This window comes from Hippoglossus stenolepis, chromosome 8 (genome assembly GCF_022539355.2).
Source record: "Hippoglossus stenolepis isolate QCI-W04-F060 chromosome 8, HSTE1.2, whole genome shotgun sequence".
NCBI classification, from domain to species: Eukaryota; Metazoa; Chordata; class Actinopteri; order Pleuronectiformes; family Pleuronectidae; genus Hippoglossus; species Hippoglossus stenolepis.
The window spans coordinates 16,832,452-16,859,210 of NC_061490.1; the positions used below are offsets into that span (position 1 = coordinate 16,832,452).

Genomic DNA, 26,759 nt, shown 5'->3' on the forward strand with positions numbered 1-26,759 from the left:
GGGGGGAGAGAGAGAGAGGAGGGGAGATACGGTAAAGGACGTGAGAAGCCAGGCAGCCGTCAGAGGGGAGAACGCCGAGAGGAAACCCGCACGAACCACCGTATATACCGAGAATACGAGAAGAGCCCCCGTTAACCGGCCGGAACAGCGACGGTGAGACCGACAGAGGCCGCAGATAAGAGCGCGAGCGAGTTCACACAGTTGGAAGTTAGCTAGTTAGTTAGTTAGTTAGTTGGCTAGTTAGCCAGGTTACCACTTTTAATAGGAATTTAAATAGAGGGCTAACGTGAAAGTGATAACTAACCAGCCAGCTACGAACGCGTTTTTTTTAATTTAAAGCGTTCAGAGGTTTCAGAGGCGCCGGTGACAAGCCGCGATTTTGGGACTCACCTGCTGCCCGGACTCTCTCCTCCGCCGCCTCCAGACCCCCGGACCTCCACAGCTCCAGAGCGGGACCACGGGGCTTTTATGTACTGAAAGAAATAAACACACAACCTAGTGTTTATAGTGTGTGTGTGTGTGCGCGGCGAGGAGCAAGGAGGAGAGGGAGAGCAGCACGCCAGGCACAAAGAGCATCCAGAGAGGGGAGGAAGGAGGACGGCACCGAGGGAGCGCGGCGAGTGAGGACAACAACGGGGACCCGACGGAGGAGAGCATCCCTCGTTCCAGCCAACACTGAGCTCAGAAGCAACATCTGTACACGGTAAGAGCTCCGCGCGTCTTTCACTGTGTGGTTCGGTTCTGGTGGGGGGGGGCAAAAGTGTGTAAGAGAGCGTGTGTGTGTGTGTGTGTGTGTACATTGAAGGGGGATCGGACAAAGAGCAAGGGAGCCCCATGACATCCGTGTGTATGTTGTAACCTACAGCTGGCTAAACAAAGAAACCGCTCCATAGCAAGGATTTACCCCCATTCACGCCGTTTCTTCTCTTTTTTGCGTGCAATAATCCTAAACGCAATTTATTCATCAAAAACATATTAATACATATATACACACACGCACAAACCTACGATTATTTATAGATATTATATTTAGTTTTTTACTCAGGGCGAAATTGCCATTATTGTTTTTTGATTGGCTAATTAACATTTGCATAATTGTTTTGCCAGAAGCCACTGGAGCCCTTTGTCATCACACTGGGCAATAAATACTCAAAATAATCACGCTAATCGCTAATTGTCTTTACATTTATTTACATAATCGGGGAACATATTTTATAAAGTAAGAGCACATTCAAATTATTAATTTTTTTATCAATAATTCAGGTTTGACATGTTATGTTATGTCATGTCATTTAACCGTACATCTAAAATATTATAATATTATTATAAATGTAATTTCTAAACATAAGCCCCACAGGGAATACAATGATAAAGATAGTGATACCGTAAGATTTTTAAAATATATCAGGTGTATTAATTATGATCAGTTCATTTTGTACCTCAAGGCACTAAATGAATCTTATGATTGTTTATTATCATCAGTTTTGATGAAGGTCTCCCTCTGTTTTCTTTTTTGTCTCCACCTCCACCGTGACCCAAAGACCGGTCCAGCGTCAGTTGCTCCTCTCCTCCAGGGATACCTGCTCCTGATCTGTTTGCCGCTCGGCTCTTGCAGTACCCAGTCGCCCTCTCCACTCTGTCCCGATGAAGGAGGCAGACGCCATCAAGCTGTTTGTGGGGCAGATCCCCCGGAATCTGGAAGAGAAGGACCTCAAGCCCATTTTCGAGCAGTTTGGCAAGATCTATGAGCTAACTGTGATTAAGGACAAATACACTGGCATGCACAAAGGTAGGTCTTGTCATTATAACACGGGCTAAACACAGACAAATATACAAATATATAGACAGGAAGCAGATAATAGATAGATAGAGACGTGTGACAGTAAGGCAGATAAGTGGGTAGATTTTTCCTGCGCTGAGTGTCACATGTCTCCATGGAAACTGTCACACCTCCTCTCGTCTTCATCTCCTGTTAACACTGCAATGTGGGATCATGAGCAAACTCAGTTACCTCACGTATCAAAAGAGCTTTTATGCATGAGTATGATTGAACCTGGAGGCCTTTGTAGAAATATATGGAAATTTGTAAACATGCCTGTTTATACACCATAGACTAAGATATATAAAGGTGTGATTTATAAGTTTATGATATATTGTATATTAAGTTGAGTGTTTTCTAAACTATAATGAGCTTTTGGATTGTGGCCACTTCTAACAAAAGAAAAATACTACAACGAATATACACACCCTCTCTCTCTCTCACACACACACACGCACACACATGCTGATTTGGGGTCCTGTGTGTTATGAACCAGATTAGGCTGTATGCTCCAATCAGTGTAATGGGCCTGTAAGCCTGGGTGACACAGGGGAAAGAATCTGTTGTTTTGAGAATCCCCACGCTCAGAATAAGCCTCTCATAAAAGCAATGAGATGGGCCATAAGATGCATGCATGTGTGTCCGTACGTGTGTATCGTGTGCTCTCCTGTTAGTGCGCCCTGTCTTTCTGTGTGTATTTTATTTACCTTCTGGAATTATGTTGAGTCATTCTCAATTCTTTACATGTAAACTCTGTTCGAATGTTTCCTTCCTAATGGTCAAATCTTCTCCTCTTTACTCTGAACTTACATTAGTCTCTCTGAGATGTCACCAGGATGCTAACCTGATGCTAATCTTGTTGTCTTAGTGCTGGTGACAGGTGTAGTAAACAGCTCTGGCCAGCCAGCTCTACTACCTACCCCTCCCTCACACACACAGACACAGGTACAGCACGTAGGAAAACAGAGGGAGTGTATTTGGAGTGATCGTGAGGCATGCATAGTGGTTGGTATCGGGCAGGAACCTGACTGTTCCCAGCCCGTGAGGCCTTGTTAGCCCAGCGCACGTCTGTGGTGCTGTCGTGTGCTGACTTGTGCCGTGCCGTTCTGAAATGTGCTGTGCCGTGGAGTGTCTCTCTCTGCTCTTGAGTGCATCATCATGGTGTTGTCAAGTACAGCTACAGTGCATGAATATTTATATATTTAATCCTCTCGCACAGTCAGCCTGGTGAAAATTCAGAGTAGGTGACAAGTAATCAGGGATGGTATCAGAGAAAGGTCACGTTAAAATTATTTAAATGGTGTGTTTCTATAAGGGGAGTGATACAGAGACAGATAGAGACATTTTAAAGCTTCTCACTGAACTTTTCTACCTTCACCCCTTTTCTTTCTCTTTCTCTGGTTCTCTCTCCGTCTGACAGGATGTGCGTTCCTCACGTACTGTGCGAGAGAGTCGGCACTGAAAGCCCAGAGTGCTCTACATGAGCAGAAGACATTACCAGGGGTAAGTACACATCACAAACATACACACAAACATGCATCCCCAGACGGTGCACAATTCACACTTGTGCAATGACACACACAAGCTTGCATGTACACTCACATCACTGCCCACAGCCCCCTCCCCTCCTGCACACACAGCCGCTGCCAGCTACCTTGTCTACACACACACAAGACACAGTGTGTGTCTGTCCTATCGGATGCTCCACTCTCATTAGTAACACCGTGACATAACACAACATAACATAACATAACAGCCAGCAGGCATCTTGCTCCTAAGGACAAACACCCCCCCCCCTTACCAGAGACACATAGGGTACTCAGTGAACATCATCATCTCCATTTCTCTATCTTTCTCTGTCCCTCCATCTCTCTGTCGGTCCCTCTGTTAGCCTCCGGTGATAGCTCCCGCCCCGAGAGTGTGTGTAATTAATGTGGCCATTCCCCTTTGTCTCATCCCAGTCTCCCTCAGTCTCTAGTGAGGGATCGTGTGCTGCGGCTGGGCAGGGGCAGGACACTGTTCATTATGGATGGGGCACTGCGAGATCTGTGTCTGTCTCATGGGCTGTACCTCTCCGGCGCTCCCTTTTTTTCTTTCTGACCTGGTTTCCGCTGCAGTTAACAATGGATTTTACAGTAACTGTTTTGGAACATTTTGTCATTTTAACCTATTTCTTAGACCAAAAGTGGTGTGCACAACCACCCAGCCCTGACAGAGAGCTGTGAAAGTAAAGGACATTTTGTAGGGATGATATTTCCCTCTAGCTTTATCTGAACTTAGATTAACAACAGTTTTAACAGAATAGTGAGTGTACCTTTACCATCTCTGAGGTTTTCTCTATCTCATTCTCTCTGTGTCACTCTCTCACTGATCAGAGTTTCAGCTCCTGCACCTTCTCCGCAAGCAGGGCCGCTGATAAGATCTCTGTGAGAAAATGGTTGGAGGAGAGCCTGAAGAAAAGGCTTTGGGGGAGGGGAAATGTTCTGACACACTCCAGCATAAATCCCTGCATACATACATACATACATACATACATACATATTGCGATCATGCATGCATTTTCCATGCAATTGGGAAGTGCCTCTGCATTCATACATACACATTCACATGCACATGTAAGCAAAGCCTGTTAACAATGACATTAATCCAATTAGTGCCTGCTGAGGGGTCTGACCTTTCTGCACAAATCACCTTTCCGCTGTCTGCTGTGTCTTCACATGCTCTGTCGTGTCGCCCTTTATTTTTTGACTCATCCCATAAACACTTTACTTTATTATCTTAACGCCTGCGTTATGAGGAGGTAGTTGCCGTGAATTTCCAATATTGTGGACACACGGAGGAACCATTTTCAGGGAGGATACTCATTAGCAGTACAGATTTATTTTAAAGCCGGCACACAACAATCAAAAGCACTTCTCCCCTGAGGAGTAAAAGTACTGAAATGAGGGTGTGGCTGTTATGTGCTAGGTTTTCAATAGGTCTCAACTATTAATGAGCAACATTACTGTTTCTGTACATGGCTTTCCTCGAGTTGGAGTGTCCTGCTTTACCCTTGGTTGGTGAGAACGAGATGTTATCTCCATTTGGAGCCAAAAGAAGATCACAAGAATAGAAAAAATATCTAAAAAAGGAGCTTGTTTGTCAGAGTCCAATTAATTGGTTGATTAATAATAATTAATGGAAGTTTTGTACGCAGTTTTCCACAATCTATTCAAAACACTCACTGTTTCTCACTCCTTGTCTTCTCTTTTTAATTCCTTCAATAGGCTGTTGATCTGAAATGTTGAGTTTGATTAAATCAACATCTCATATCTCCAAATAATTACTTTGGTGTATTTAATTTAGCATTGGGCCTCCGCACAGTGCAACACCTCTTCTCCCTGTATCTTTTCTAAGGTTTATCTCTTCTGTCACTTTCCGCCACCTGTCTATACCATTTCTCTGTCCTGTGAGTCTTCCTCTTCCTCCTACTCCCTGGCAGCTGCCTTCTTTGACAGGATCTAGAAATGACTTTAGAGGATTTCTCCCTCTCTTTCACTCATCCTCCCATTGTCCCATTCTTTTCGCTTTCTGCCTTCCCTCATTCCAATTTATCTCTCTTTTTTTCCCCCTCAAATCCACTCTGTCCTGTGTTCAACTCCTCCCCTCACGTCCTCCACATTCTCCGCACCAGTAGAATATTACAGAATGTTCCCTTCACTACCCCCCAACCCTTTCATCACTCGCTCCTTTTCCCCTCTAAAATCTCTTCATGATATTCCTCTCTCATCCTCCCCCCTTTTCCCTTCCTGCTGTCTTTTTCTCGTTTTTTTTCCCCATCGCTGCACACTCACGCTTCCTCCTCAGATTCTCATTTCACAGTCATTTATGGTAACCCTTTTCCTAGTCCTCCTCTCAACGTCAGTCCTTCTCTCTCCACCCCCCACCACTACCAAAGCAGTTCCTCTACTCCTCGTCTCATTTCCCCTCCTCTTGATTAGTTGACCTTTTTGACCGTTTCACACCCCCATCCCCTCCATCTCCTCCCCCTCTCTCCCTATCCCCGGCTCCACTTGTTAAGCTGGATGATTAGTTTCTCACAAACTCATTTTCATAGTCCGATCGTGGACTCACCGTGGGGCAAGGGTTATGAGATGTGTGTGTGTATGTGTGTGTGCGCTTTGGTAGCCTTGGATCACTCTTAATTGCAGGAAATGGTGGAAAGTCAGGCACCTCATACAACATTAATAGAACTGTAGCATCACACATTCATACAGATGTGATTCTCTTACACCCATGGTCAAGCAATTAAGGTTTGGTGACAAATTTTGTGCTACAGAGGCCACTGGCTGTTCCCGTCTGTCACTCACTCAAAGGAACTCACATCAGCCAGTATATGAATGAATAGGAGCGAGAGAAACACATAGAGATGCAGAGAAACTATACCACTAATGTTCCCCTCTATACAACTTCAGCAGGGGCAGTAGACTGTCAGATTGGACAGGGAGGAAAAAGGGCAGAGATTGAGAGGGAGAGATGAACAGATGGACTTATCAGAGTGTCCCGTGCTTTGTGTTTAATTTGGAAACTGAATGGGAAAGCGAAGCACAGAGGGAGCGTGAGATGAAGAGAGGGAGAGAACGGCGGAGAATAAAGAGAGAAAAAGATGCCTTATATTAGTCACGCTGGCAGAAATCCATCAGTGGAACCACTAGCAGGTCCCACTGTAGCATACAGATGTTTTGGTCTATTAGATGTGGTGGAGAGATTCCCCCCGGGACACATCCACATGAAAGAGCTCATGTTTAGCCATCACATATCACTGCTTATTTGCATTTAAGAATTTATTTCCTCATTCGCATGCAGGTGTTGTGCACATAGACTGGATATAAAACCAAAATGGAATGATGAGAGGAATACACAGTGAGGTGACAGGACAGGACAGATAAGAAAATAAAAAGGACAGGAAAAAAAGTAATAACTTTTATATACTGCATTATTTTCTCATATCTTTGGAGGAGCCGTTAGATCCTGAAATATCTACACACGTGACCTGTAATATACGTTCATCACATTGCTAGGATAATTTTCATTACAGACATAGGTTCATCTGTGGTTTAAGGGACTGGAAGCACAATAGCTTTGGGTCATGCCTGTCTCGTTAGTCTAGAGGGGGTGGCAGTCGGCTGACAGTGTGTGTCTAAGGTCAGAGGTCAGGGCTCAACCTCTCGTCAACAAATTCAGGGGGGCTGGTCTCCGAGTTGTAAAACTTTTCTTCCAGGAGAACCATTAGAAGGACATGACAACTCCCACGAGTGCTTGGACAAAACGTTAACTGCTATAGTGCAGACAGAATGGTGACGAGGGGGGGGTTTCAGTGAAAGTCTTGTACAGAATGTCCTTTATTCATTTCTATGTCTTTCTGTCAGTTTTCTTTAGGGCAGAATTTGTATTACAACCAGATTTATTAATAATGTACCAGTAACACGATGTAATGATGTACCTGTTAGTGTAATGTGACCTGGTATGTAAGCCAATTAAATTAGCATTTTGTTAAGCTCTGGCTTGTTTGCCATTAACAATTTGTCTGCATTTGAACAGAAATGCCACAAATCTGTGATATTTTTTAAATGTTAAATGAAAAAAAAATAAGTATCAGCATTCAGTAGACTTAACCTACTTTCAAATTTGATGATATCACTCTCTCATTTCCGTTTAGTAGCTTTTCTCACCTCCGGGACACTCACAGACACAGTGCTGACAGTCCCTATATACATGCTTACATGCACCTTTCAAAACTGCACACAGTCACAAATAACTGCCCATCCTCGCTCACACACACACACACAAAATTTACTGTAATAATTAATACAACTGTCCTTGCTTCAAACCTAATCCCCCCGATCCATCCTTCCCCCCTCTTTCCCTCTTTTCATCAGGCCACGCTTCACTCCCAGCCCATTTAGATTTTAACCTCATATCTCCTACCACTCTGTCTATCGCTCCAACTCTCCCAAGCCTACTGCCGCTGTATTTCCTCCCTTATCTCTTTCTTTTGTTCTTTGTGTCAGTATCTCTCTTTCCATTTAATCTGCACCCTCTTCTCTCTGCATTTATCAGTTGCTCTATCTTTGTAATACTTTAAACAAGTGTCCGTACACTCACACACACACTTAAATACATACACATACGTGTACATGATTACACACGCAAACATGCCCGCACACATCTGTTTGGTCACGCTGGCATCCGCAGATCTCAGTGTATGTGAAATTAAAGTGTGATAAGCAGCTTACCAGGTGTGTGTTGTCATGCTTCACTGCTCTCCAGCACTCTGCTCCCTGTTCTTTGATTAGAGCCAAACCAAAGCACGCACACACATACACACATACACACATACACACATACACACCACACACACACACACACACACACACACACACACACACACACACACACACACACACACACACACATATCATACATCCAATAACACACTGGATGCCTACTGAATTATTAAAAAGGCAGAAGAAGCGCTACAAGACAAGTAGTTAACAATAACTGATACAGCAGAGGATCGATACACTTATGGAAAATATAATAAAAGTTTGTGCTGTGGATATTGATTAAATGCATTTGGTGTGACAGCATTCTGAAGCCAATAAATTAGAATTATTCCATGGCTGCTGCTGGTTTGTGCAAACATGTCAGGGGCTGTTATGTATTTTATTGAGCCTGGATCGAAGAGAGAAGGAGTGAAGTTATTTATGTCCTGGGCTCAAAAGGCTACACTTAATACTGTATGCATGAACATCATGGACTGAGCTGGGTACTTGCAGGGTGCAGTAACAGCGGCTCAATAGTAATGCCAGCCCTACTTCTTTACAGTTACTTGTACATCAATTAATTCTTAAAGGAAATTCAAATACAAACATCATCATTATCATCACATGAAACATGACATTTTGGTTCATTGACCAAACCAGAAACTGCTTTATTTCATTAGTATTTCAGTAGCGTTACGAGACAGGGAAGTTAAGCCCAGTGTTTTCATGTGTCCATCATCCAGCACTTGTAGTTGATGTTTATCAGGTCCACTCGTGTAATATGTGCATGTTGTGTATGTTCTGTGTTGTGTTTCCATGTGGAATCTAAGATGCCTGGCAGGCAGTCTCCCTATGGGGCAAAGCTATGATGAGCAATTATCCACTAGGGCGACTTTGTAGGCTAATTTAGCATATTTATGTGGTCAGCAGCACTGTTTACTATTCCCCTTCACTGCTTACTGCTGCACTTTCAATTTAGAACAGACCCCAGCTCCCTCTCTCACTCTGTTTATCTTTTATTTTCCCTCCGTCTCTTCTTCCTCTGCCATCCCTCTGCCTCTATCTCTCCCCGCCTGATGGGGTTTGTGATGTGTATCGCTTCCCCCCTCCCTTGTGCTGTTTCTCTATTTTTATCCTCACTGTGTGTGGGATGGGTAGGGAGTAAGAGAGACAGGTGTAGAATCAAGAGTGTGCGTGCGTGACAGAGAAGTCGAGAGATAGAGCAGTTGCCAGAGAAAGTGAGACAGTGGGGGTATATGCAGAGCAGAGGGGTGTTTGTGTGGGGTTGTGTATAGCTAAGACCAAGAGGGATTTAGCCTGTTTGTTTTAAACAAAAGTCTTTGCTGCGTGTGTGTGTGTGTGTGTGTGTGTGTGTGTGTGTGTGTGTGTGTGTGTGTGTGTGTGTGTGTGTGTGTGTGTGTGTGTGTGTGTGTGTGTGTGTGTGTGTGTGTGTGTGTGCTTGTGATGAGTGTGTGCATGCATGTGAGTGCATTTGTGCATTCAACATGGAGGGAGAAAGAGTGCCTGCCTCATATTTCACCACAAAATTGAGGCAGAATCTAATCATAGCCTCATAAAAGCCTGACCCTGGAGAGCGCCTGCCTCACTAAGGTCCGACACACACGCACATGCACACAGAGGAACATTTGTATCCTGGCCAGTTTAAAAATTATGTTTGTGTGGACACATGATTACCAGGGTATGTGACTGTTCACTGCCAAATCCGTGTCTCTCAGATGCTGAGCTCTAAAGTAGCCCTAAGTTGAGTTGAGGCCATATCTCACACCATCTGTTTTGCAAATCCAACCGGCTACAACAAAAAAAAATCTGCACGGCCCAATTTCCTCAATCATAGAATGAAAAAGAGTATTTAGTTGCAATTACCAGCCATCATTATTGCATCTGATGGACTCATCCAAGCTTTGTTCCTACAACTTATAGCCGGCTTCAGACCCTGCTGCGTGAAGTGCAGCACAGGCAGCTTAAGCGTGTCCATTAAATCCTGGATTCACACATTGGCTTACTGCAAGCTGCACACTTAAGGTCATGAATCTGGAAATCAAAGCATGTCCATTGAAATCTTCATATTTAAAGTAGATGTACACAGTATATATTTCAAATTAACAGCTACAAACTGGAAGTGAATTTGACAGATTATTGTAAGAACACAAGGAGAATGTCATTTATGTATTTGGAGGAATATAAGTGCCAGAAAGTAGAGTGTGCCAAAAAATCACTTAAATACAGTGACCTTAGCAGATGCCCAGATCTCAGCGTTTGCACTCGGGCACGGCTTTGATCAGCGAGCAGTGTCACTGATGTCCAGTGCCAGATCACATAGCAAACATCCCTCCCTTTTTTTTTGTGCTTCAGTTACTGTAACATTTGCTCTTTCATTTCCATTTCCAAGCAGAGATCGGTACTCTTCTGGAGCTGCCAACTGCATGCATGTCCTGCAACTCTCAGTCTATATCGAGAGAAAAACATGACATTTAATAAAAAAACGCTGAATTGAAAGAAGATGCAGATGCTCCCAGATAAAGTGCTTTGGAAAGGACATAGATGCCTAAATTTTGCTTCAGTCAAAAGTGGATCCTTGATGCTGACTCGGAAACTGAGTCAGGAAGTGTAGTAATTCATTTCAAAAATATCTTTTATTTTTCAGAATTTAATACATTAAATGTATCTTTTGGCACATTTACATTTCATGTCTACATTTCAGTTTATACAAACCTGAATTTCAAAACATTCAATCCTCTGCAAATTGCATTATTACAAGTCACGTATGACTTTGGCATGAGTTGGCATGTTTCACGCTGTGCCTGTGAGACTGTCGTACTAAAACCTACAGCTTGCAACCCAGACACCTTGTGTCAGCATGTCTGCGCTGAAATGAACGTATATCACAGAGTCCACACAGAGGGGTAGTGGAGGGAGGGCTGAAGAAGTGTGAATTCATTTGAATGAAAAGGGGGGGCTAGTAGCAGTGAATGAGGGCCATGAAGAGATTTGGCATAAATAGGGTGGTATAGACAGGGAGGGGGCAGGGTGAGACAGGGGAGGAGCAGAGGAGGTCGGGTTAGAGGGAAAGAGGAAACAAGACAAAAGTTTGCTATAATGAGCATGGAGGAAGGGGCAGGCGGGGGGTGTGTGAAAGAAAGGTTTTTTTCTGGGGAGTGGGGGAGTGGGAGGCAGGCCGGGTGCACTTCTGTCAGTTTAAACAGAGACATCTGTCAGAGGGGGCCACTGTGTGTGTGTGTGTGTGTGTGTGTGTGTGTGTGTGTGTGTGTGTGTGTGTGTGTGTGTGTGTGTGTGTGTGTGTGTGTGTGTGTGTGTGTGTCGTGTGTGCGTGATTAGGTGGGCAAAGGGGATGACAGGATTGCAGTTGCACCTGGGGTGTGACCTCCGCTCTCCTCTCTAACCACACTCCAACCTGCTGTCTACATAATGGCCTTTTCACACTGACCAAAGGGAAAAGCTGGAGCTTTATACCAGCAAATTACACTGACGTAGATCACCACACACAATGCTCCGAACAACAGCAGAGGGCAGGAGAATGGGTCAGCAGTGTGTGTCTGTGTTCTTTAGTCTGTTAATGTGTGACAGGAGCCTTGCTTGGATAATGCACTTTAGAGCATGAATGTGGGTCTAAGCCAAGCAAGTTTTTAAACAAATTGAGATTTTTATCATTTTTTATAGATTTAGATTTTACACATTATAAACTGAGTATAAGACTGTGCACCCTGTGTGTGTAGTTAATTACATTTTAGGTTTATATATTTTTCTCTGATTTAGATGATCATATAACTTCTAATAAATAATCTAGAAATATAATCTTGAATGTAATCTTAATACTTGTATGCTGACTATGCCCGGATTGTGTGATTACATGTAATTTTGTCTTCATGTAATTTCAGTCTTACTCCTCAAAAGAATCACATCCCTTCTCTATATAAGTCACTTGCAATGACCTCATGGAAAAGACAGGACAAAAGGACAAGTGCAGTGTAAAATTGTAAAAAACATTAGAGACAAGAGTGGATGAATTTAGCTAATTTTGTACTAGATTAAGGCAGATTATGATTTACTGCTATAGAGTAAATCAGACAAATCCATAATCCAGTTCAAGTGTGTGCAGCCTAACACAAAGTTTGCCTTTTGAGTTGCTCCCCAAGAATATAAATTGAATAAAAAAAATAAAACACATCTTCATAAATATTTTTCTTCCTATGTACCCAACATTTCAGAAGTCACTGTGATATTTTCCCTTCAGTTCTGCTGTTCCAAGAACATACAGTTAATTTGCATATTTGTCTTGCCTTCATTTTATGGGCTCCTGCCTGACACTCTAACTGTTGGAGCATCTGAAAATGTGTCACTGGCTCCGTATTGAATATAATCGCAGTGAATATGAGATTTTTGCAATCATGAATTTGTATGGCTTTGAGCAGCCTTTTTAATTCACCAGCTCATTTCCCAATGGACTTACACTTCCTAAAATAGAAAGAAGGTCCAAGTGCATAGGTCTACTGGTTATCCTTTATAGTGCTGTTGGATTATGTGGACTAAATCCAGAGGATCAAATTTCAGTGAGTGCTCCACCGCTGCATGCAGAACGTTCTCATTTGGGTTTGACAAAAACGGCATAATATTATAGGGATCAACAGGATAGTTAGTTCTGCTTTATGCATGGTTTGGTACCATTACTATGGAGAGTGATAAAGAGAAGAAGACGCCGATAGAGAGAGGGGAATATGTTTGTAATCCATGCTCCAGTAGAGAGGCTGATGAAGGGTTAACTGCCAGATAAAGTACTGAGCGGAGGAGAAGGAGGGCAGACTTCTCAGGTGTGAAGAATGGAATGAGAGAGAGAGAGAGGAAGGTGGGATGAGAGCAGGGGGATGGGTCGCTCAGGAGCTTGTACTATGGTTGCGGGCCCCGGTTGCCAGGCAACCGAGCCGAGTGAGATGCCAGGTTGCTAGGTAACCTGGGGGATGCAAAGCCTTAACGTGGAGCGATAGAGAGGAGAGAGAGGTGGGGTGGAGCTGTGCTGCCGGGCTGCTCCACCTTCCCGCTCACTCTCTCTCTCTCTCTGTGTTTTCATCCAGCTGTGACACAAAATCAGGTTCATCACAGAGAAATCGAATGATACACACAACTGTTTCACTGAAACATAAACACACTCTAACACAACACATTATGGATTATTCTCATACAGATGATAGACACTGAAGAGCGGAGTAATGAGCAAATTCATTGATAATGAGATTCAATGTTGTATATAGATGAGTCCATCATGATATGTATATTTCTGCCTTTCACTGGATCCCAGTTAAATGCTATAAATAAGACTTTGGCAATTCTGCTCAATTATATGTTTAGTTTATTAAATTAAAATCTATTAGCATAAAAAAGCTTGCAAAAATATTCAGTTTAACCAAAATATTTACATTTGGGATTTTTATAAATTTTTGCTTAAAAAAAGCAACTCAAACAATAAATGTTTTTTTAACGATAAATTGATTGTCAAAATTTCACATGGAGTTGAAACATGCTTTATTTTACGTGATTTTAAATTTAGTATGCATTTTAAGTATATTTAGGTATCCAAATGGATTTGAAGGTCTTGTCTTTTAAAAGCATTAAAAATAACGTTTTGTGTAGAGCAGTCTTCAAGAGAGAGCATATGGGGTTAACACTGCTGCTATTTAGCTCAATTTTGGTTTTGTCAAATCAACATATGGCTTCACGACACTGATGATAATGAGTTTGTAGGCCTGCGAGGCATTTTACAGCACTGATGGAGAAAAAACGAGAGAGCGAGAGAATGACATGAATGAAGTGAATGAAAATAGAGAGAGTAGGAAAGAAAGAGAAGGGATCGAAAAAGATAAAAAAAAAAAAAGAGAGATGCCCATGTCAGGGTATGGAGGGATTATGGAGCAGAGTGGAAAGAGGGGAATCGAGGATAGCGGAGAGGAAGAGGGAGAAATAGTGAAGAAGGGATAAAAATAGTTTTTAGTTTTTTTTAGGCACTCTACAGAGGGGGGTTGAAGAGGAAATGGTTTGTGTGCATTTAGTTTGTATGAGCAAACAAATATTTAGGCAGTGTTTTGTGTTTATAAATGTCTCTCTCTCTCTCTCTCTCTCTCACACACACACACACACACACACATCATTGTCTGTTGTCATGGTGTTAACTGTAATCAGTTTTAGATTTCTGTTTGCAGGAACATTTCAATGTTTTGCTGGCAAATGAGACCTAAAAGATAAAGCTGATTTAACGCTGTAAATTAATCCATGTTCCAAATAGTGCATGTACACACACATCTACAGACACACACAACCCCTTACCCCATGATGTGGTGCAATGGTTTGTTCCACTGATTTTGCGTAGGTGGGGGAGGGGGTAGAATACGATTTGATTGGATAATCCAAGGATTTAATATCCCCTAATCCTGGCACAATCCTCTCTGTATTACTGCAGGGAGTAAGATTAACTGTATGTGTGTAGTGTGTGTTTGTTTCTGTGTGCACATAAGGGTGGGTGCCTGGGGAGTGTGGAAAAGTGTAGTGTATGCTGCGTGTGCGAGCGTGTGTGAGCGTGCACATGTGGGTGACATGTACTGTGTTTGTATTTGTGTTAGCACCACAGCATGCAAATGGGGCTGTGTCTGCATGCAGGGTTTGGCCATGCGTGTATGAGGACGTGCCTCCACTGAGTGCAAGTGGGCATGCAAGCTCACACACGATCATATATCATATATCTCGCCCTCATGCATCGCCGCGCTGCTGCTGCTCACATACGAATCCACTTCCCTCAGAGATGCAGAAACTCTGTCTCCCAGCGAAGGCTTCTTAGTATGCAGCAGGACGGAGGAAACCGTGCTACTGTAGTCAGCCAGCTCTTTGTACGTGCACACGTTTGCAGATGGTTACTGTTAATTAAGTCTCAATTGGAACGTGAGTAATTAGAGAATAATTTGACTTGAAAGGAGCGTGTGGCTGTTCATGTGTGTTGGAGAGAGAAAGACAGAGGGGAGTGCAGTGTAACTGACTAGCAGGGACTGTACTTTATTTGCATTTTTCTCTTGGGCTCAAGGGAATTTTAATTACTCTGCTATAATATAGATTCAGTTCCTTCACCTTCTCTCTCGCCTTCTCTTGCTCGGAGCCATCTCACACACACTTCCTCCTCTGGATACTCCCTACGTCTCTTCATAATACTCATACATTTCCTGTCCTGTTTAGTTCCCTTGTTCTCGTTCATTTTTACTGATACTGGGGAAAAAAAACTGCATCAAGCCAGCAAATCAGTCTGCAGAACAAATTCTTTGTTTATCCGAAGAGCACAGCAGTCGCCCTTGGCAACCAGCATCCTTGTTTACCTACCCAGTGTGCCGTCATACGATTGCCATGACAACTAGCTGGTTGCCATGCCAATTTTCCGATGCCATTGTGTTATCTTTGCAGTGTGCACATCTCACCAGCTGCTTTTCTTTATCTCCTCTCGTTACTCCCATCTTTCTTTATGTACCATAGTCAATTTATATTCTGTCAATACTATGAAATATCAAAAGGTCAAACACATGCACTCACACACTCAGTCACTGATTGAAAAGCCTTGATTGATAAGCCATAGTTTGTAATCATTAGGTCTTTCTGTTCAGCCCGTTTTACGCTCACAAGGATGAGCTTGAATAGGCCTAATGAAGGAAGAAATGGAAAAGGTGATGGATGGATGGAAGGACAGAGAGAGGGTTAGTGGACACAAATCTTGCTACAATCAGCCTGCTGTACAACACAGCCCAAAATCAATGAACAAGACGGGACTGATCGATGAGTTGATAGGAAAAGATGGATGGCAGGATGGATGGACAGCAGTAACACCAGCACTGGGATATGATGGATGGATGGATGGATAGATGGATGGATAGATGGATGGATGGACAAGCGGGTGGATGGTTGTGTGGATGGACACGGATGGATGGATGAATCCAAGGTCACAGAAAACTGTTGGGGTTGCGTGTGTGTGTATTTTCTGAAAGTTTATGTTGAAGCTGACAGCTCAAGTCAATAAAGGTGTGGGGTTAAAAATGTATATCATCCCTTATTCTATAGTGTGTGTGTGTGTGTGTGTGTGTGTGTGTGTGTGTGTGCGCGCGTGCGTGCAAGCGTGTGCATGTGTTCGTGCGTGTGTGAGCATGCAGATGTGTGTGTCCGTGTGGACTTGTGTCTCTGACTGTGTGATGGCCTTGCCTTAGATCAATAGGCTTGTGGTGACAGCTAAGAGCTGATTAATCAAATGTATGGATCAGTCTCTCTCTGCTCTGCCCTCTCCTCAATTACCAGCTTCATTACATTGCCTTAACACCCCACTGGGACCTTTCTCCATTCTTCCTTCTCATCCCTTGCCTTCCCCAACCCCCTTTCCGACGCTTCTCTCATCCGCTGTTCTTCCCCTCCGAGTTTTTCTCCTCCCTGTCTTTGAACAACTCTTCATAGATGCCAAGTACAGTAACGCAACCGCTGTTACTGCAAATCACATTTTGACTGGCAGTGAGACAAAGCATTAATTAATACCACTTTCCACTCTGTCACAACAGAGAGAGCAACTTTAAATCTGAGTCTGACTGATGTCGATAATTATAAAAAAATAAAAGTAGGTCGTTTTGATTTGGCTTTGTCACATTTCACAGCTTAGATTGGAAATGAGAGTCTACTTGAAAAAACATGTTGTCGTCTTCTGTTTTTTTTTTTTTTACTTTGGGTGTGTTTCGACGTCTCTCCCTGCCTCAGTCCACTCCTCTTCTCTCAATCCATCCTTTATCCGTCTCTCCCTTCCTTGCACTTCTACCCTCTTTTCATCGCCATTATTCTGCAGCCTTTCTCCTCCCCCACCACATCCCTTTGGCATTAACACTTTGTCTCATTGCCTCCATGCTATGACTAAGCACTGTGTGTAGTATGTTTTTGTGTATGTTTGAGAGACAAACCTGTGTATATGTGTAGAGAGCATTCAGAATATCTGCGTGCATGCATGCATTAACACTCCAGGCCATGGATCTCTGTAGTCGTGACATTTTTTAGTCAGAGCAAGTCACGACTGAATCACGCCCCACTCCTCCCTCCTCCTCCTTTTTCTTTCTATTCTTTTTGAATCATCCTCTCAGAGGCAGCTCTGCTTTCATCCTCCCACTCTGTCACTGTCTCTCTCTCTCTCCCTTCTCATGTAATGCTTATTTTTCCAGCAATTTCATTCACTCCCCGGGTTCCTCTTGGCCATCCACCTGCCCTTTTTAGTCGGTCGAAGTCAGTCGGGGTCCCCCAGGCCTCTCACTCCCTTTCTCTCTCTCTCTCTCTCTGTCTCACGTTCTCCATTCCTTTATTTTTAGCTGACTGCTCCTGTTCCCTTCACACTCTTGTCATCCCATCCCACTACAATCTCTCTCTCCGTGACCCCCCCTCCTCTCTATCTCAGCCTACTCTTGTCCCTCATCTAATCCTTGGTTCTTCTGTAATCCAGATCAGCTGGCCTGCATTCTTAATCTCATCACTTCTCAATCCCCCCCCTTCATTCTTTGTGTGTGTGGGGGAGAGAGAGAGTGAGAGAGAGAAGTCAAGATAGTAAGGCTATGTGTTTTGACACAGAGAAGACATCAGACTGGGACACCTGTCACCTGCTCACCTTAATTTATCAGGGTCTAAAAATCATGTGGACACACACACGCACACACACCGATGTATCTCCATGACTTCAGAGAACATTACGCAGACTTAAAATGATTTCCTGGAGACTTACCTTAACCATAGTGACTACTTGCCTAACCCTCCCTAACAATAACCTAAACTTAACATAACCCTAACCTTGTAGAGACTTTCCTTTTGTCCCCATAAGGAAGACAAGTCCCCATATTATGACTGTTCATTAGTGTTGTAATTAGTTTTTTACTGTTTTGTTGAAGAACCTCTGTGTAGTAAAATGTCACCATGTGATGAAGGGATTTGTCAACTGAGATCTGGTATCTTTTAATTTGTAATACCGTTCCATCAGTATCTCTGTTTTTCTTTTCACATCAAACTGTCAGACACAATAATGCAAATGTTGATAAGTCTGTGTTGCCCTTGTAAATAAATAGACTATATATATATATATGTTTATATAAAACCATGAAACAAATGTCATGATTATTTACTGTTAGTGCTGAAATGTCCTGTGTTAAGATATATGAAGGGAGACTTGTTTACGCTGACCATCTGTGTTGCTGTTTGTTTGTTCCTCAGATGAATCGGCCAATCCAGGTGAAACCAGCTGACAGCGAGGGCAGAGGAGGTGAGACACATACACAGACACGTACACACACACTGTGACGGAGAGAAGGGTAGGTGTCAGTATGGATCAGAGTTAGATGGAGAATACTCAGTGGGGTTCTAGGAGGGTTTTTTGTAAATACACACACACTTCTTCTCACAGACACAGATTTCCAATCCCCTCCCTTATCACCCTTCTCTGCAGTCAACACTGCTCCCTGGTGGAGAAAGAAATGTAGCCTCCACAGACAGATAGCTTTCTATCAATGCTATTTTTTAAAGGCTTATCATCAGAGCTGTGACCAATTTAAGTGAAATAACATTTGTATCTCTCCTTCCACGTGTTGTTGGTCTCTCAGAGGACAGGAAATTATTCGTGGGCATGCTGGGAAAGCAACAGAGCGACGAGGATGTCAGAAGGCTGTTCGAGCCATTCGGCAGCATAGACGAGTGTACTGTGTTGAGAGGACCTGACGGCACCAGCAAAGGTAGCACACACACACACACACACACACACACACACACACACACACACACACACACTCAAAAGACACCACACAAGCTACCACGTTTCATTTATTAGTACTTTGTGATTTCATGCCGTCTGTGTGTTTTGTTGCAGGGTGTGCTTTTGTAAAATTCCAAGGACACACTGAAGCCCAGGCTGCCATCAACAGCTTGCATGGAAGCCGCACAATGCCTGTAAGTTGTATGCATATGAACATAATGATCTTCCAAAGATGTGTGTGTGCCTGGTGGGAGAGTTTACATTTAATATAGGTGATAATGTAATGTAGGCTTTGTTCTGCTGGGTTAGGCCTAAACCCCATGTGACTCATATAAGGATTAAATGGATAGTTAACTTTAATAAATATGGAGCCCCTTTTAACACACAGAGAATATAACGCATTACATTACTTGTAATCGCAGTTCAAACTTATGTCTGTCTCCATCTCTCTCCTCACAGGGAGCATCGTCCAGTCTGGTGGTGAAGTTCGCTGACACAGAGAAGGAGCGGGGGCTGAGGAGGATGCAGCAGGTGGCCTCCCAGCTCGGCATCTTCAGCCCCATGACCCTCAATTACCCTGCCTACAATGCCTACACACAGGCGGTCAACGCACAGGCAAGCAGTGCTCGCACACACACAAACACTCACTGTACCACTCACACACACCAAGTTTTTGAGGGGAGTGCTGTGCTTATGAAAGGATGTAATAAGTTTGAAGAGGCTATCAGTGGTCTAATTGGGGCTAATGTTATTACCCAGACAACAGAGCATACGTCATCTGGCATTAGCTTTCCCGCAACACGCAACCATTAACCTACTGACTTAGGACATAATGGCCTTGTAATTAGATCTCTATTCATCTGTTCCTGCATCACTCCCTCTCCATGTCTCTTCCTCTCCCTTTTTCTCCCCTCTTTTTTCTCTTTCTCCCTCCTTTTCCCATATCCATTTAACTGTCTCTGTTCGCTCTCTCTCCCTCACTTCTTTTCCCTCTCTCTCCTTCCTCCCTGTTCATTTTACCTATTTCCTTACTCTCTTTCTGTTCCCTTCCCTGTCTACAGCTTGTCCAACAGCAGGCCCTGGTTGCCCAGTCAGCATACTTGTCTCCTGTGGCAACAGTTGCCGCCGTACAGATGCAGCAGATGGCGGCGCTCAATGCCAACGGAATCATCGCCACGCCCATTACACCCATCACACCATCCTCGGGTAAGGTCTCTCACTCACACAAACACACACACTTGAATTTTATGGTCAGATACACACAGAGATGCTTTAGATGCTTTTTCTTTGCCAAAATAAAAGTCATCAGAAACATTGCACTTTATTTTTTACAGTATTTCCCATAAATATAGCAAGATAATTGCACTTATGATACATAACTAAGGGTTTTGATGCCATTTAAACAGGCGTCTTCCCTTATGAGGTTTAGTAAAACAATTGCAACAGTTGCAATGAGATGAATGTGTGGGGTGTGTACTATGTCTGTAGGTACAAACACTCCCCCAACTATTGCAGCAACACCTGTGTCAGCTCTCCCTCCGCCATTAGGAGTGAATGGTTACAGCAGTTTGCCAGCCCCGACCAATGGACAACAAGCAACAGAAGCACTATACACCAACGGCGTTCACCCATATCAAGGTATTTGCAAGTGTATAGACGTGTTGAATATGTGGATTTATTATCACTCAATTTGTATTTTTTGCCCACTGGTTTAATTTCATTTTCTCACTCTCCAGCTCAAAGTCCAGCAGCATTGGACCCTTTACAACAGGCATACGCTGGTATGCAGCACTACACAGGTTGGTGTATGTACAGATTTAATTATTGACATTTCATTTTGGTCTGTACATATAATATATAGTACACTATATTTTGAACAATGGAGCAAAGCCTTTAAAGCAAACAGCATATTCACTTATAACAGAAACCTATAAGGTTAAAAAGCACTTTACTTGATCAACAGATCATGAGGCATACAAAAAAACCCAGCACTTTTGCTGGGTTTTTTTAGCTGTAAATGCAGCAGCTCGAGTGCTCAGGTAATTCAACATGATCAGACAATTGCTCACTATATGTATTGGTGGACAAATGACCAAGTGAGATAAAGGTCTACAGACCGGTCATAAGGATGGTCAGATGATGGTCAATCTCTGAGTCGACAGTACCATGCGAGCGACATGTTCTCATTGTGGTCTGGCCAAAATAACATGTGTTGGAATGGTATATGGATAAATGGAAAATATATTTAAAAAATCCCAATGTTAATGGAAGCTTTTGAAAGTCAAAGTTTTACTGTAACGACACACGTTTAACCACGTTATTACAAATGTCAACATGTCTGCTTTTAGTTTGACCGCCATCGTGCTAAGGACAGACGTTTTAAAGGACAATTGAGTCCATTCGTTTTGTTATGATTTACCTGATTTAACTGTAACACAAGACACATATTGATGGCTGGTAATGATTAATATAGTCTGTCATTCCTTTACGCCATTTGACATCATATGATTTACCTCCATATATTTAAGAGTAGACTGTAAAGTGGGGAAACCAGACGGAGATCAATGGTGTCATTGTTTAGCAGACTTGCTCCATTTAGCTGTTACAGTTAATAGTTTTCACCTTCAGCAGGAGACGTTTCAGTTCAAATGAAGTGACTCTATTGGACGAAGCCATGTTGCCACCTGTTGTTTCTACCCAATCACATTTTGTTACTGTCTTGTCTCTCCCAATAGCGGCATACCCTGCTGCTTACGGATTGGTTGGGCAGCCGTTCCCCCAGCAGCCAACACTGGTTGCCCAGCAACACCAGCAACCCCAGCAACAGCAGCAGCGAGAAGGTGATGTGACTTCCTGTCTGACAGGGGCCACACTCCTTTATTCAATTTAAAGTTGTTTATCACAAGGATTTCACAGCCAGGGGTCATTTAAAACACTTTGGCTAATGTGTGTGTGTGTGCATGTGTGTGTGTCTGTTTGTGTCAGGTCCAGAGGGGTGTAACATTTTCATCTACCACCTGCCCCAGGAGTTCAGTGACTCTGAGATGCTGCAGATGTTCTTGCCCTTTGGCAACGTCATCTCGGCAAAGGTGTTTGTGGACCGTGCCACCAACCAGAGCAAATGCTTCGGTGAGAAACACAGACGGGGGAGAAAGAGGGGAGGGAAAGGGAAGATCAGATGTAGTGGGGAGAGGAAAGGACACTTTGTGGAGGAAAAACTCAAGTAAAGTCAAATCTTTTTTTCTCTCGTCCAGGATTTGTGAGTTTTGATAACCCAGCCAGCGCTCAGGCTGCCATCCAGGCCATGAACGGTTTCCAGATCGGCATGAAAAGACTGAAAGTGCAGCTCAAAAGGCCCAAAGATGCCAACCGGCCATACTGAGTGACAACTGAGAGGAGGAGGAAGAAATAAAGAGAGGTGAGGGGATGAGAGACACGGCATCAAGGGAAGTGGGCTGCTGTATGTTGGGGGAGCAGGATAATGAAATTAGGTTAGTGTGGAAAAAAAACATGAAGAAGGTAACTTAAGCTTTGAGACTTAAATGTTAACTGATTGTGAAAAAGTTAAGAGGAGAAGCTTACCATGATATATCAGTGAATAAACATTGGGTTACTCATTTAAAAAAAAGCTTAATCAAAAAGTGAAAATACTAAAGTATTGTTTTCCTTTTTATTTTCTTTCACAATCTTATTTATTTTCTTTCCTGCTGTTTTGATCTTTTCCTGAAACGGCAACTTACCTCACCCAAGACCCTTCCGTCCAATCATAATTCACGAGGACCCCATCGCTATGGCAATGGTTGCCTAGTGACCGATAAAGCCCTGATCCCCCCTTCCTCTCGCATTGTTGTAAGTTGATTGGTTGGCTTGTGTTTGGGTTGCTGTGGCGATTGATTGCCTGTGTTGGTTGCCTTTGGCAATTTTTGTTCTGTCACCTCGAGCAACCAGCCATGCGTTGACTTGCATGTCCTGTTGCTGTAGTGACCACAGACTGTGTTTGGTGCATTGTGACTTTATTTTGTATTGACCTGTGCACATACTGATCAATAACTGTCAATAGCCAGGACCGTCCTCAGAATCAATTGATTGGATTGGATATTTGATACACTTAACCACTGCATAGTAATCTGATAAATTCTAGCAGCAATGGCCGTTATTTTTCCGCAGCTTTGTTTTTGATCAGTTTCTGTAGTGTTATGTTTGGTGTCATTTTTATTTGAACAAATTGTTTGGGTACAGTAGTGAGCGTGGGCATCTATGTGTACATATGTGTCTGTGTTACACTGTTAGTGTGTAATACAGAAGTGCATAAACCTTGTTGTATCGGTGTCTGTATAGAGAGGTCTTCCAGAGGTTTTCATAGTTGACTGGTGAAGACATACAGAGCAGCACTTCAGTTTACTGCACAATATTATTAAATTGTTGATGGAAAATTAACATTTAATGATTTTACGCAACATATAAAATGGCCAGCCATGTTGGACAAGATGAAATGATTATAAAGTACAGTACACACAAAGTTTAAATATGGCTACAAGCTGGTCCTCAACATGGGCCGTACAGTTTAGAGGAGAGAAGACCAGACAAGCCTTCGTAAGTGTAATGACAACAGCACACTATTTTTGGGTGAGCATGCATTTTGTTGAGCTGTACTGTGATAGGCTGAGTTCTAATCCTGGATTCTGATTTGTTTAATGTGGCACCTTAGTTTTTTGCTCCTTCATTTCTCTTTATTGGTCTCTTTTACATCTCCTATCACTGCTTTTGTGGTGTTTCCTCCCTCTCCCCTTCACTACCTCTTCCTCCTCCTTCTTGTTCCCCCTTTCTCTGTCAAATTCTTTCTCAGCCTATCTCCACCCCAGCCTCCTCTTTCTATCCCTCTAGCTCGTGTTTTAAGGTAAAGAGTATGTGGTTGTCATGGTGGAAAAACAAGTGCCTCTTGCTTATTGGAGAACAGCCTTCAACTATAGGAATTCTGGGAGAAATGTAACACGGAGAGAACATAGGATCTCTTCAGTTTTAGGTAAATTGAATCCTCCAAAAAAACTTTTACCAAAGAGGAGAAAACATGCAGCTGCTGTCAAGTCAGTGTCACATGGCAGCACACATCATAAATAAAGGATTCTGTTTCTATTTACATAGAAACCTTGACATAACAAATCCTTCTGGGTAATAAGAATGTTTTTCTATGTGAAATGGACCTATTCAACTCTCACCCAGAATTTCTATACTGCAAATGCCAGAGAGTGATGCATGTCGGTAGTAGTGTTTGCTTGCCATGATTCAAGGCACAGGAGCGCAGCACATGCTCATAAGGTCACACACATTAACACATTATATGCCCAGATACTGAAGCATTACAAACACATACACACGCATACCCGCAAACACACACTGCCAATCACACAAGGACACAAATGATGGATTTTTCACTGTAATGAGTTGCATGATCCAGACACTGTGTGTGTATGTGTCAAAGCACCATGATTTATTGAAAGACGGAGCTTTTACAACTGTGAATGATGCCTTCTTGATATACCTCACCAAGTTGAAAGTGAAACAGAGATACAGTAGGAGCATCCTGAGGTGCAGTTTGCTTCAAGACGTATGAATGTAGTTTAGGTCATGCAGACAGAAGAAGCTCTGTGTGATGGGAGGGGCATGTTTGTCAAGATCAGACAGAAACACTGAGCTGCAACGTATTTATACATCTAACACGCCCTCCCTCCTTCTCTGTCCCTCTCTCTCTCTCCATGTTTATGTATCACTCCTTCCTCCCCCGACTCTCCCTCCCTTCACAGGTGACCCTTCAGAGTCCAGCCGAGGTGGAATCCCAGGGTTCATTGTGCTTTCAGACTGTCTGCTACCTTTGAGTGTCTGGAGAGTGCTGCCACACACACACACACACACATACTGACACATATATACACACTCACACACTGCCAGACACACACCCACACTGACCCACATGCACTCTCAACACTGAACCTCAAGTGGTACAAAGCTGATATACAAATGTACATAATGTGCACAAACACACATACACACACACACATACACATGCCTGCCGACACTCACACAGATACACACGGTACACGGGAGTCAGTAATCCTACCCATACAGCCAAGAACTTGGTTTGACCATAGTCTGTGTGGAGTTTGCCAACAGGGTGTTTAGTTCAGTGAAGACAACTCAGAGTAAATGTGTGTGGAAGTTACTGATGAAAAAATGCTGATATATCACTTCAATAGACTTTAACATGTCTATACCATGTCTATTACATGACAAATATAGAGGGACCGATCTTTCATAATAAAAAAAATGAAAAGAAAATACAAAAAAAAGACAATTAAATGAGTAGGGTAGAGAGACTTTGGAGAAAATCCTAATGACCTGTAAATAATTTAGTTTACAAAGAGCAGCATTTAAAAAACAAGAAAAAATGCAAAAAGAATACTACTTTAGATAAACACTGAACAAGACACAGCGACATCATTATTATTATTATCATCATTATTATTATTATTATCATTATTACCACTAGTAACATCATCATTTGCATAAAGGGATATTACATTCCAAATTGTAAAATGGGAAATCACTAACCTATTTTAAATTTCTACTTAGATTTTAGGTGAAACACGGGGGGGGGGGTTGCACTTTTATTCGGGAGGTTTAATATTTGAGCTATTTTTTATTTATTTACTAATTTATCAATTATTTTGTTTATTGAGAGAAGGGGTTTGAGTGGGTTGCAATATTTTCATTTTAGAATTTTTTAGAGAAAATTTTTTGAGGGCCTGTTTCTGTCAGACTCTTGCAATCGAGTAATTATAATGTATGTATTAATTATTACAGCAATTCTATTTATTTCTTATTTATTGAATCCTGTTTTTGATCCACTCTCTTTTTAAGTTAAAATAAAAAAAATATCATACGAAATGTCCCTGCTGTGGTTTATTGAGTATTTCTGTGTTTTGCATTTGTGTGAGACAAAAAGAAAGAGTTGTAAAGAATTGTTTCATGATTGTCTTTTATGCCAAATAATTTGTGTTCGAATGATGCAACACAAGATAACCACGGGAACGAGAGCGCACATTCACCTTGTGACCAGAGGGGGGAGTAAGTGGAGGGCATGTGATCTGAGGAAGAAGAGCTGATGTGTCAAGTTTGTTATCAACTGTACTCATTTACAGGAGCCGACGACTGATTCATCAGCAGAATTAAAGGCTGTGTAGTTTTATCAGTAAGAACACGGTTCCAGGAACTTTATGTCTTTTTAATATCAGGCCCAAGAATATGTCATGCATCTATTATTTTTAAGCCAGATCCACAGAGCTTGAGGTTATTATTCATAAGACGAACAGCCTCACTGACCTTTTGACCATTTGAGGCTGCCGCACACATGAGCACACTCTATCTGGGACAAGCTCTTGGAGAAAGCAGACCTAAGGTCATATTGTACAGTATGTCAGCCTCACACCCCTCACATGCTTGTTTTTAATAGATCATGGTTCACGAGGACAGGGAGATCGGAAAAAGAGCCGTGAGGAGAGTGACTGCAATTTCCCACACTACGAAGGCAAACGTTTACAATAGAGGATTATCTTTAGGAAAGGTCAAGTGTTGTGTACAGATTTGTTCCCCTCTACAAGCCAGTGCTCTTCAGGCTGGATTGAAGTGGTTTCAGTGTTTCATTAGAGTTAAATACCTTAAAAAATATAAGTGAAATTAAACACGTCAGATGTTTGAAAAGGGAAAATGAAGCTGTCATTTTAAGACAAAAAGCTGACAAACAGCCCTACTAGATGATTTT

General features: G+C 42.6%; 1 protein-coding gene across 8 annotated transcripts; it reads left to right on the forward strand.

Annotated features, from left to right (window-relative positions):
- LOC118114082 (CUGBP Elav-like family member 3) lies at window positions 1–25,885 on the forward strand. 8 transcript variants are annotated; one of them, XM_035164320.2, is made up of 14 exons: window positions 1–703; window positions 1,542–1,789; window positions 3,240–3,322; window positions 18,409–18,457; window positions 18,783–18,923; window positions 19,058–19,137; window positions 19,403–19,558; window positions 20,005–20,149; window positions 20,492–20,581; window positions 20,680–20,748; window positions 21,679–21,783; window positions 21,929–22,072; window positions 22,198–22,361; window positions 24,745–25,885. In XM_035164320.2, the coding sequence occupies exons 2-13, from the start codon at window positions 1,645–1,647 to the stop codon at window positions 22,323–22,325; spliced, it is 1,335 nt and encodes a 444-aa protein (XP_035020211.1). In that variant the 5' UTR covers window positions 1–703; window positions 1,542–1,644; the 3' UTR covers window positions 22,326–22,361; window positions 24,745–25,885. The 8 variants fall into 8 exon arrangements, with proteins under 8 accessions (XP_035020211.1, XP_035020206.1, XP_035020208.1 ...); XM_035164315.2 differs by having other exon boundaries at window positions 2–703; window positions 20,432–20,581; window positions 21,935–22,072; XM_035164317.2 differs by having other exon boundaries at window positions 2–703; window positions 20,432–20,581; window positions 20,680–20,742; window positions 21,935–22,072.
- The last annotated feature ends 874 nt before the right edge of the window (window positions 25,886–26,759 follow it).

What these genes read in the sequence shown, in the direction of transcription:
- LOC118114082 (XM_035164313.2), top strand. Translation starts at nt 1,645, where the DNA reads ATGAAGGAGGCAGACGCCATCAAGCTGTTTGTGGGGCAGATCCCCCGG. An exon ending in AGCAGAAGACATTACCAGGG is followed by an intron (nt 3,323 to 18,408) that starts GTAAGTACACAT and finishes TTTGTTCCTCAG; the next exon opens with ATGAATCGGCCAATCCAGGT. An exon ending in CAACCAGAGCAAATGCTTCG is followed by an intron (nt 22,073 to 22,197) that starts GTGAGAAACACA and finishes TCTCTCGTCCAG; the next exon opens with GATTTGTGAGTTTTGATAAC.